Below are 12,534 nucleotides of genomic sequence, written 5' to 3'. Positions count from 1 at the left end.
AAGAAGTCACAGTAACGTGGAGCGAGGTGTGAAACTAACTTGTCCTGCAGCTGACGGAGCTTGTCTTCGTTCTCCTGGAGCTGGCCTCGCAGGGCTTTGTTAGCTGCCACCTGCCTTGTGACCTCCGCACTTGCACTCTGGGGGGAGGGCACACGGAGCGTGTGTGTTTGTTAATGTGTTCCAGTGTGTGCGATAGGGGGTGGGGAAGGGTTTCACGACACGGCTGATGACAGGTCAGGCACAGCATGCCTCCTCATTATAGTTACAGCGGGAGGGTGGAAGGTGCTAAAAGAGGTTAAGGGGAAAACTGTATTTTTCAAAGTGGATGAGATAAGGGGACTAATTAAGAAAAATAACAATTTGTAGCCCCATGCTACTGAATATAATTTAATGGGGATGTGACTAATGTGCTTATCAAGACAATTTAAAAACCCAGTGGCAAACATTTTGTGAATATTTACAATATTTATACAATACAATTTTTTGTATGTTTTTCAATCTGCAATAATGCTTTCATTGCATTAAAACTAGTGATAATTCTGAGATTTTTGTAAACTACATCACTTTTGTGCTTTGTTCTTTTCTTTATGAGTAACAGAGATATATGGCTCATGATGACAGGCTGGCCTCAGATCATGAGACTGATGGATATTTGAATGTGCATGTTCACTTTGGTTTAAAGAGCCCCGCATCTCTAGTGGGAACTGTGCTACAACAAGCCTTTGACAATGCGCTCACTCAGTGTGTGCACCCCCATGGCGCATCCCTCACTTCTCCCTTTTGGTGTCACTTGACATGACTTCCGCGGCCGTGTGTAACGACAGCAGCAATCTGCTTGGTGACACTGATGAGCTGGCTGTGAGGAGGGTGATAACACAGTGGTACCACTCACACCTTATTCCCTATGATGTAGGGCACGTCTCTACTGTTATTCCTCATTTCTCATCTCTCTGACAGGTACTCCGTAATAAGATCAAATGATAAGAAATGCTAATTCTTGTCGAAATCACATGCAATTTCAGGTGATGTCAAGTGTAAATCGAAAGGCTCAAGAGTCTGTGTTTTTTTAACCACCATGATTTGAAAGTAAAACCTTGACAGAGTTTCTTTCAGAGTTTCAAAACTCCTCAAGGACTGCGGGGTGTTCAAACCAGAGAGATATTAAAGTGACTCAGAAATATTGATGTTTGAAAAAATATCAGGGAAATCTTTTTTCTAACTAAACACATAAATGCATGTGCAATCCAGTACTCTTTGGCGCTGCATGGCAAGTAACAAAATGCCAAGAAGAAGAAAATTCAAACAAAAATGTGCAAAATTCACAAATTACGGTAGTTTTTGTTTGAAGCGCAGACCTTCTTCATATGGTACTGAACATACAAAAATGACAGGTGTTACTTACATTTTTTTTGCGCCAAACAGCATTAAACCTCTATTCATGGTTTTGGAAAAGGGAAATAAACCCAGTTTTTAACACCCTTATTCTATTAAGATATCAATCTCTTTATATGGTTGGCAAAATGAAACAAAGCACGAGGGGAATCATTAACTTTGGAGCTCTATTTGTAAGTTACACCAACTAACCTTAAGTTTGGCTTGAAGTAGTTTGACCTCAACCTCCAGAGCCTGGTGGGCAGGGTTAGCTGATGCAGGCATGGTTCTGCCCTGGCAGGTACAGTCTGCGTTTACAGGTGCTGCTGCTGCTGCTGGTGGTGGTGGTGGTGGTGGTGCAGTTTGCTGGGGGAACTTGATCTGCCTCCACTGCTCCAGCTCCATCTCAAGAACCTTTTTCTGCTGCTCCACACCAAGCAGGTCAGAGGTCAGCTTCTGCGGATTGACCGAACAGACATCCGAGTTAGTGGGGCTAGGCTACTGCTGACGACGGCACAACTGAAAAACAAAAAAGTTTTGTCCACCGCTATCAAACCGAGCAAATATTTGTAATTATGGTGAGAGTTAAAAAGTGATGGGAGGTACAGTATATACTGAGGTGAACCAAAACCCTGCTTTCTCTGCCTTACAATGAAAAAATACATTAGTAGTGTAGTATGAAAAAAAGAATCCTCTGACTTACACATGTCTTTATTTTAATTCAATTTACATGAATATGATAAACGTAGAGACAAAGTAAACACAATATGTTGGAAATGGTGTATGTGTAAACCACAGGAGAGCTACAGGCTCAGCTTTAATATCTCGTCTGTGATAAAACTCCTTTCTTATGCTAATTAGGAAAAAGATGATGCTGTTGTCCGGTCAATAGGGCCTAATTCTCACAGTGATTGGCATGCATAATAAAGCCATCCTGCAGAATCAGAGAGCACTTTGGGACGGGGAGAGTTCGGCATTTGGTGAGCGGTTGGGTTTAGAGTGATGAGCGATAATGGCACTGGCTGATCATGTACAAACTACAGTGTATCAGTGATTCTAAACATAAGCATCTGAGGTGAACATTTTTAACCACATGCGTGTGTGTGGTGGAGTTAAAAAAAAGGGGCCTTATTAAGAAAATATGGGATAGAAACACATCTCTGCGAGTTTGGTTCAATACTGCCACAATTAGCTGATCTGGTATCGTATCAAACGTCAAGAATGCTTAATGGCACAAATAGGAGACATGATACATGAAGATGTATGCTGCACACATGGGGTAAATACTGGAACACATGCACAGCTGTACTCACACACACACACACACACACACCCCACACACACACACAAGTGAAACCGCAGATTCCCAAGGGTTTGCTCTCTGCTCTGCATACATGGAGGTTATTGATATCTGGTTGCTGGCTGACACCTTTTAATAGAATCCCTCTTGTTTTAGGTTTCCTCTGCTCTGTTGAAGACGCACACGCCATATCCCCTGGGAGGGGGGGGGGCGAGGAGCAGGAGTGATAGATAGAGAGAGAGGGAGGTGTAGAGAATGAAAAGTGGGGCTGTGGCGGCAGTGGCAGTGGTGCAAGAATTAAGAGTGGCATTGATGACACTTCCTGTAAGACAGGCTTTGATTTCATAGGCCATTTTCAGCCCTGGTGAGAGATGACACTGACATAGACTGATATACTAGTGGTCCATTAGGCAGGAAAGGTGGACACGTCCCTCTCTCTCTCTCTCTCTCTCTCTCTCTCATCTGAGTAGTAGTCTAAATGATGTTGCTCCGAGTGATCATTAGGATAAATAAGTAAACATAGGATGCAGAAACAGCTGCACACCAACAGCGCATATAGAAAAGCTTGAGTGAATTTGTCAACATAAATAAACCACAGCAACACTAGTGTAACATCTTATTGTACCCCCCTCAGTCACTTCTGCATTCATCCTGCAGGCCAGACGTTTTTTTATGTGTTATACTATGCGCTGTAACAATCATTAAAATGTAAATAATGTCTGGGGCTTTTTAAATTCAGTCAGTTGTGTCTGTTGCACTCCCTAATCCTGTGATAATCCCGGCCCCTTACATGTTGGAGGAGGGCAGGACACTCCATACTTAAAGAGATAAAGCTGGTAAATTTGCAAGGCGATGTCACAGTACACTGAAAAGTAAAATAAGTGGGGAAGTAATGATAATCAGTGAGGTAGATAATCCAAGCAGCCAAATGATCCTGTATTTGGATGATATGCATGACTGGCACATTTTGTCACGGGCTAAATTTTTGTAGAACTAGGCGGAAATGATTCATCTGTCACCTGAGTTTTTTTTAAGCTTCTTATGACACCTTAGGGATTATTCCAGACTCAGTTACATATTATGTCTCCATTTTATAGTTTCGGACTTTATGTAAACAATAACAACATTTAGGTCTGGTAAAAGTTTCCATCTTCTGAGGGTTCAAAGTTAATACTGTATCACCCCAAATCAGATAGGGCAAGAAACATAGGCTTTTAACAAACTTCCATGCAACTTATCTGACAGAGAAAATGAAGGTGAATGCTGTAAAAGATCCATCAGAGTTCACAGACTGACCGGCTGTTTCAGTGGCACAAAGTTTTCCTGTGCAGTGAGGGATCATCGTCATGGTGCTCGTAACTCAGTGATGAAATTGTCACCATGCTGTTAAACAAATGTTCCACTAGGCTGGGACATAGGGAGTTGAGTGCAGCATGACAAAGCACATCACACCTCTCCACCGCAGGCCTCTTCCTTTCTAATATTGTAGATTTGAAATAGCAGTAAATGAATGCTGTTATTAGGACATTGTAAACTAATCTAGATTAATTTACAATCCTGTGATTTTATGAGTATGATTTGGATTGTGTGAGTTTAGATCTAAACTCACACAAGATCACAGGGAGGAGTGGGGTTAAAAAGAAACACATTGGAAGACAAGGAGAAGAGATGGAATAAGGAAATAAGGCTTAATGATGGTGGGAGGCGAGGACGGAAACAGCAAGGGAAGGACAGAATGGCCGAAGGATCAGGAGACAGAGCAACACAAACAAGTTTCTGTGAAACTGCCATGCTACTTCTCACATGATGGCCCCTGTGGAGGCTGTCCTAAGCCAATTACAAGCAGAGAGTTTTAGTTGGAGAGTTGGCCAGGACCGACTGGAACAAGTCCAAAGTCCATCACCTCTTGCCCTTTCCAGAGAGGGCAACAAGACCTGGCTTTGGCCAATCAGTCAGCTGCAACTTTCTCTGGAGGAGTGGCATTAATACTGCACAAAGAAAGAGGAAACAAACAGGAAGACAACAATTCCCTCTCTGTCCACACTGTGTGTGTGTGTGTGTGTGTGTGTGTGTGTGTGTGTGTGTGTGTGTGTGTGTACACACATGTGCCGTTACTGCTGTGTCTGAGTCTAAGGTCTCGTTGGGCCCCGGCAATCAGGAGCACAAGGGCCACTTCCTAGGTAGCAACACTATGTGGGCTGCACTCTGACCTCTGTGTACAAGTGCATGTACTGTATCTCTACCATTCGCACAGTAAATATACAGACATACACAAACATACACCTAATCAGGTGTCCAGTGTGCCTTCAGCAAACTGCTGCTATGTCTGGATTCACCAAAAGAAGTCTCCTGCCTGTCAGATTAACAAGTGCATGTGTGTGTGTGTGTGTGTGTGCATGTACATACAGTATGTTGGTGTGTGCAAGTAGGCCCTGACAGGAAAGATACTGTTTAGGGGCCAAAGTGCTTGGTGGTTTATTAATAGTCTGTATCAAGTTTTAGAGTTTCCTACCTGGAGGCAGGTACTAAATAACTCAATGAGTGTGTGGCGCTGGACTCAGTCACAGTGTATTTGTCCGCGCACACAAGTGCACGTATTTTGAAGAAATGCAACTGCCAGTGACACAGATTGTTGTGGAGAACTGGCTTAGTAAAACATTCAGCAGGACGAGACAACAGCAGAGTCAGAGAGGGAAGGAGACTCTCCTCCTCTCTTGTGCTCCGTGGTGCTGACCTCCACAGGCGAGGGTAGGCTGTCAGCCACACTTATTAAGCATGATAAGGGCAAAGGACCTGCTACTGCTGTACTCTCAGCTCCAAACAAATCCAAAAGAACCACAGAAAACACAAAGATAGACGAATACTAAACTTCCCGACATTTACAGCTGGCTTTCCCTGTTCCTCATCTCCCTGTTTTGTTTTTTTCGCCCCTAAGTTACCTGTGTGAGCTGCTTGCTGCTGCAGAGTTTCTCTGTAAGGGAGTTGAGCTGCGCCGCGATCTTCTCATTGGCCCTTCGCAGCTCGTTGGCTGAGAGCACGGCATCTTTCCTGGCACTTTTCAGTATGTCAATGTGACGCTGTAGGGACTCTATGCGCTGCTGCAGAGAAGAGGAGGAGCAGCGCTGGGTCCTCATCACCAGCATCCTCTTCCTCCTCCACCTCCTTTTCTCTCCTCTCGTCCCTCGTTCCCAGGGCTCATGCTGTTTATCATCTAACAGGAAGAAGTACATAAGCAGGCGCCTCAGAGTTGACAAGTGCACAGAAAAAACTCCAAATCCTTATTTAGACGCTACTGCTGGGATTTAACAGGCGGACCTCTGTGTATGCGCAAGTGAGGAGTGTGATATATTTAACAACTTGAATGATTAACATTTTCCATTTATAACCAATTGAGGAGTGTCAAGTTCTCAGAGAAAAAAAAAGGCAACAAAAAACAAACCTTGTTAACTTCTCACATACTTGTTTCTGATCGACAGCACGTACATGCATTCAGTGTTTTTCCTGCTGCAATTAATAGTCGATTAGAATTTTGTAGTTTTGCATCGGTGTGAAAGAGGAAAACTTGTGTTACCTCGGGCCAGAGCGTGGGGTTGTTTTCTGTGAGACTGTGCTGCTGGCGCCTCCGTGTTTGACATCAGCGAACACCTGTAGGGCTGAGAGAAACAGAAAAAGTCAAGAGACGGTGATGAAAAGCAGCTGTTTAATGTAACACAACCGGTTGACATGTTGTGCTTCCTGAGATGCGGCTCATAATGACACTGTGATCACAGGGTTTGCTCAGTTTAACGCGACAAGACAAATCACCCTGTGCTTTAATAATTCACCTGAGCGTGTTCGGCTGACTTCAAATTGAACGCTCCTCAGTAAGAATATTACTTCTGACAGATGCTTGCAAATGCCGCCTTTGTTCAATCACGCTGTCTGAAAGCTCTGATTTACTCCTGCACTGTGACGTGTGTGTGTGTGTGCGTGTGAGTGTATAGTCATTTGCACTCATAAGTGCCTGTGTGTGACACCTCCCAACTGCAACATTGTTTGTAGTGACATCAAAGAAGAAACCCACCCCCAACCCACCCTCCCCACCACCACCACCGCTCCTTCCTCTCTGCCTGTTTCCTTTGTACGGGGGTCAGGTAGGATTTGATCAGTGCCAGGTTTGATCACACAGTGCCTCGCAGAGAGGGGAAGGGAGAGATGAACCCTTTGGTTTGTGACATAGCACGTCGTGAGGGGGCAGGGGGCTGTCATGGCGATGAACCCCAAGGAGCTGATGGGCACATTTAGCAGATCTGGAGTGGGGGGAAACTAAAGCGGATCTGAGAGTAAGGGTCCTCCTGACAGCTCCCTGGTTACAGTTACAACAACAACCCTCTCTTCCTCTCCACCTTCTACCTTGCTCCCCTCCTTCTGAAAAGGGAAGGAGAGGAGAGGAGAAAAAAGACAGAATATCTTTAAAGGCCCCCCTCTCTCCTTTCTACATCTCCCTTCTTGACGGACATATCTCTCTGGGGTTTGGAAGCTGCCATGTCCTGCTGTGAAGTGGTTTGATGTGGACAAGAGTAAGGGGTCCAGGCCTATTGATTTCATGGTGGGGAGAGAAGATGGAAAAGAAAGAGCACCCACAACCACGCATGAGAAAGCCTTTGTGATTGCAGGTGTAAAGGGACTGGCCCTGCAACAAACTGTTACAGCAACTCTCAACTACTACTATGTAGTAGACAACTAATTTGACAATTATTTTATAAGTTAGTTAATAAATTGTTGGTCTATCAATTGTAATAAAATAGAAAACATAGTAAAAAGTCAGTACACCAAGCAGGAACCAGCAAATGTTTGGAAATTTACTTTTAAAACAGATCTTGTACAATTACTGATCATCAGAATAGCTGTCCTATCAGCTGATTGGTGCAATTGTCATTCCCAGAAGCCTGTGCAGAGGTTCGATTGTTTATTAAGGCAGTGGCTGCAGTGGACAGCTCCTTCTCCACATTGTCAAAGACATACGTGTTCCCTCTCTAAAAATTAAGCAACATTTGTCACAAAAAAACGTCTTCCTAGATCTCTAATAATAATTCTGTCAGAATAAACTAAAGAGACCAGGGGCATTTTACTATTCAATGCATTGCTTAAATACTGTCTTAGGAACAACAATATGGACTCAGTGTCATCATGGTATTAATCTTACCCATGTTTGACTGCAGTAGTGTAGCTGTACATAATTGAGCATATATATAATTCTCCTGTTTTTAATTACAATAAATTTTGGTTAAATTCTGCTTCGATTTTGTTTTGCATGTCACTTCAACAGATTATCTTCCTTCATACATGTGGTCAACTTTACTCTGAATATGCTGAATAATATCATATATATTATATTATAAACTGAGTAAATAGGATTAAGGTGGTTTATTTTCATGGCATGCTTTTACAGCTTCTACTTTTGTAGCTGAGAAATTAAAGGATGAGAGGAAACCAACCTTTCTGTGAGAGCGTTGTCTGTAAGGCACACTGTTGAGACTGTCAGAGAACTCTTCACCACTGTCACTGCAGAGAGAGGTGAGAGGGTTATTACAGGCCAGAAGTTGAACCCATAACGCTGGTTCTGAGAGTACCACCCTTGAACAAAAATCCAATTTACCTTTTATGGTTGATTTAGTTGACATCAAGCAAAAATATGTGCATTTTGCCCCCCCTTCTTGCAACAGAAAATCAATGTCCCATCCAATTTCTGAGCTGGAAGTGTAAATGTGGGTGTAAATTAAGTGAAAAGCTGCAGTGTCTGGTGCTGATGGTGAATGCATCAACATGTATGAGAGCGGCTGTGGCCTTCATTAGCCCTCTGTGTGTGACAGACGTGTGTGAGAGGCACGGCTGAGCGGAGCCAAGCAAAGTTGCATCTGATGGACACACGGTAAGGGCTTCCTGAGACGCACACATACACACACACATGCTCACACACACAGGTTTATTGACAGTGACCTTTGATGTGGAGGTGGAAGCCAGTGACATTTACGCTGGCGGGTTTATTAAGGTGGGGCCTGGGAGAATCAGCGGAGGTAAAGACCACAGAGAGAGGCTCTAACTGGAACATGACAAGACTGGGGGCTAGTTAGGGTTAAACCTGGTCTGGAAGAGGGCACAGGGACTTGTTGAGGATCACTAATCATGACCACTAAGACCAAGGTTACTCACATTTGATGAAAAACGTTACCTTGCTCCTGCTTGTGAGACAGCCAGACAGGCCCGACTTTTAATTCAGCCTTGTGAACTCAAATATAAAATCATCTTATTATTTATGTCAATATATACAGGACATGCAGACTCAAACTGACAAATACCACACACACACTCATACATACTCTGACCAATCAGTGATCAAGAAGTCATCTTCTGCATGTGCATTCATAGACAGTCTCTAATATGATTAAGAATACCGTCCTTTTATGTTATGAGGGTACTTCAAGGGAGACATGTGAACGACTGCTTGTGTTTTGGACCCATACTGTACATATGCAGATATTTATGCAGTTACAGGCTGGGTGCAAAATTGTGCAGGTCAAATTCAGACACAAACTTAAGGAAAAAATTTGAATTAATGAGCGGAGAAATACAGGTGCTTAGTCGCAGGTGGAAAGTCAAGGATGTGTCGACACGTGAACGCAGGAAGCCCAGGAACCAACCCTGTGATAAATAATGTAATGTATAACTCCTCAGCCAGAGCAAACACATCAACACACTGAATACTCTTGTGAAGAATTGCTGTAAATCACCCTGATACAATTCCAGGAAGGGAAATGTATGATTTGTGATGGTTTGTGGTTAGCCTCCATCTCTCTTAGAAACTACTGTAAGCTATCTTGGCTCTTTATTATTACATTCTGTCGCCAGTAATTTGCCACCTGTATGTAAGATAGTGTCTTCCCACAGTGATCAAGATCATATTCAGTATATAAAAACATGGCAGGACCATTCAGTAAGATATTTTCCATACCCACTGCTCTCATTCTGTCCTGCGCACCAACAAAACTGATGATCTCCTCAAAATGGTCAGCCGCCCCCAGCAGCTCAAAAGTTGAGAGAGCGAGCCAGAGGCGGCGAGAAAAAGAAGGGGGGAAAAAACAAAGACTTGGCAGTAGCCTTAACGAGTCTGACATCTTTATTTGGCACTATTAAGGCCAAAGCTCCTTAGGCAGAAATACTGTATTTCCAGGAGCGCCTACCAGACATACTGCTGCAGAAGACCCCTGTGAGATAAGAGACGCAGAAGGCTTTACAGTAACAAATCAGTTGACAGGTGCCTTAAATAAGACAACATCTCAGTTTAGACTACTTCTTCACAAATCCACTTAGATCCTCCTCTCAGGTAAAGCGTATATTAGACTGCTGCTTATTAGCTACATGGAGAGGCATTAGGAAAGCAGGGCATAGCTGCACCCAGTCCCTGTTAAACGGCCTCATGTGGATAGAGCTGGGGTGGATTACAGTCAGATGAATTAGTTGGTGAAGAGATGGCGAGTTAGTAGGACAGAGCAAAAGAGAGCAGATAGAGAGAGAGGCATACTGAGAGAGAAAGTGAAGGGAAATAAATATCAGCGATAGCTCTGAGTGTTTGAAATCAAATCATTCCGACCATCACTCAATAAATGTTGGCTCAGTGGCTTTTTTGCATAAAACATACATGGAATAATTACTGTCGATGGTTCTTAATTTAGAGGGTGTTAAACAGCTTGTAGACATCTGGTACTGAGCCGAGTAGGGTCATTCAAAATTTATCTAACTAAATTAAGGCGAGGAGAGGGGGAGTGGAGTGGAGGGTGGGTGGGTAAGCTGTAAAGGAAGTGTGTGTGTGTGTGTGTGTGTGTGTGTGAGCGTGTGTTAGCGAGGTTACGGGGTTGGCTGGAGGAAATAAGTGTAGCACACACACATTTGTGAATTGACATGCCACAAGATAACCAACATGACCAGACACAGGGTGGGGTTAGCTTTCTGTGGAGCTGTGTGTGTGTGTGTGTGTGTGTGTGTGTGTATGTGTGTGTGGATGGAGAAGGTGGCTGGCAGAGGGGGGGCTTGGTGGTTGCAGGGGGGATCCTTAGTGCTGTCAAGGGGGGGTTAGTGAATATGCACAGGACCAGTAAATTAAATCAAACTGCCAAACTGTCAATTTCGGGATAGCATGACTAGTGCATGAAAATGGCATCACTGGAAGGTATCAAGGCTTTGGCGGCCTCCTTATCCCTGGGCTTTTCTGGCATCGGTTCAACTTTGTGTGGAGAGGTGGCTAATTTTGCATGCAAATTTCAGTCAATAAGCTCCAAGCAAGGCGTCCCAGGATATTTCAAAGGATCTGACAGTACTTTCCCCCCCTCCTCTCTCCTTCTCTCTATCATTCTTGCTTGCATTCTTCTTTTGGCTTCTGAATACCAACTAGACAGACAATGAAATTCAATCACCCATTTGCTTACGCTTTGCATATGCACGTTGTCCCCTTGATGCAGCGTGGCCCCCCCACAATTCAGCCGACCCACCCCTCTCTCCACTCCTACCACCAAAATAATGAGGCGAGAGGCAGTGAGAATAAGTGCTTCTGTGTGTGCGTGTGTATCATTACCTATCTACGCTCATGTCCTCCCACTCGTCCTTAGTGGGACTGGGGCTGCGGCCTTGCCAGCTGATGGCTTGATTGGGGCTGACTGTTCGGTGGCTGCTCTGGCGTGATGGACCTCCGAGTCCTGTTGTTTTGAATTTGACCTTGCTGCTAATGTTGCTACCGATGCCGCCCGCCCGCACAGGTCTTGCTGCACGGTTCCTGTGGTAGTCCCTGGCCGCTCTGAGAATCCCCACCTCCTGTCTCAACTTCAGCAGCTGATGATGGAGCTTGGTAGCCTCTCTCTGAGTAGCGGACAGCCGGGTTTCTAGAGCCGCGATCTCGTTGCAGTGACGCTCCCCTTGGGCCCGGGCTTGGGTCTGGGCGGCCTCTTCACGAACGGCCTCTTGGGTTTTCAGGTGATCCAGGGAGGCTTGGAGTTTGCGGCAGTTGAGGACCAAGTCTTTGTTGGCTTCAAGTAGCTGCTCTTTCTCCTCTCTCAGTCTCTCCGTCTCCTCCTCTAGGGATATCATCTTCCACTCCAGCTGTGCAATCTGAAAAAAAACAACAACAAAACAGAACAAAAAACAATCAGAGATATGGAGTGAGGTCAGTGGTTTAATAAAGTCAGGATTGTTGACTTTATATCAGGACTGCCCCTAGATTTGATACAGTTTAAGTATTTCCATATAGTTTTCATCTACTTGCGCATGAGCAACCAGTAAATTTGCCTTTATTAATATTTTTTTTAACACTGGTGCAACGTGTAAGGGGTGACTCAAAGAATCTGGAATCTGGCATTACAGGTGGCAGGCCAATGTGTGCGAGTATCATGAAGGAAACGGAAATGTGAATATTTGCTTTGCAAGTCGATTTACGGTGTGCACCCCAAAATTTTCTGCTTGCGCTTCTAAAATTTTAAGTTAGGGGCCCCTGTGCTCCTGTATACTGTATGTCCATCTCTTTTACCATAAATACTTAAACTTCTAACAAAACAATGGGAAAGGCCAATGCTTGGTTTTGACCTGCATGTGATGGCAGTGGCTTCTCTTTCCACTGCCATTTTCTCGTGAGTGTTTATGCTGTGTGTTTGGTTGGACCATTGAGGGCAGCAACACTCTCTTCCGTAGCCCGGCAAGAGTGTGGACATCTCGCTGGCACCCCCTTACCCTGATCACCCCTAACTAGACAGCAAGCAAGAGCACTTAGTCTATTTGTTAGATCTTTGGTGGAGACTGTTTAAGAGAACAGTGGATGCCTGCTGGGTTTGTGCCTCCAG

At 44.3% G+C, this 12,534-nt stretch overlaps 1 protein-coding gene across 1 annotated transcript in view; it reads right to left on the bottom strand.

Annotated features, from left to right (window-relative positions):
* Positions 1-12,534, bottom strand: part of cntln (centlein, centrosomal protein) — a 79,504-nt gene that overhangs the window by 23,156 nt on the left and 43,814 nt on the right. Inside the window, exons 16-21 of the mRNA XM_085780961.1 lie at positions 11,280-11,809; positions 8,149-8,215; positions 6,243-6,324; positions 5,611-5,882; positions 1,585-1,827; positions 40-137 (exon numbers count right to left, since the gene is read on the bottom strand). Coding sequence (XP_085637087.1) covers positions 40-137; positions 1,585-1,827; positions 5,611-5,882; positions 6,243-6,324; positions 8,149-8,215; positions 11,280-11,809 — 1,292 coding nt within the window. The remainder of the gene's footprint in view (positions 1-39; positions 138-1,584; positions 1,828-5,610; positions 5,883-6,242; positions 6,325-8,148; positions 8,216-11,279; positions 11,810-12,534) is intronic.

Source organism: Trachurus japonicus, chromosome 1 (assembly GCF_045865225.1).
Source record: "Trachurus japonicus isolate A0001 chromosome 1, Traja_1.0".
In the NCBI taxonomy this organism is placed as follows: domain Eukaryota; kingdom Metazoa; phylum Chordata; class Actinopteri; order Carangiformes; family Carangidae; genus Trachurus; species Trachurus japonicus.
The sequence above is the reverse complement of the archived record's forward strand: the minus strand, read 5'-3'. Positions and strand labels throughout refer to the sequence as shown.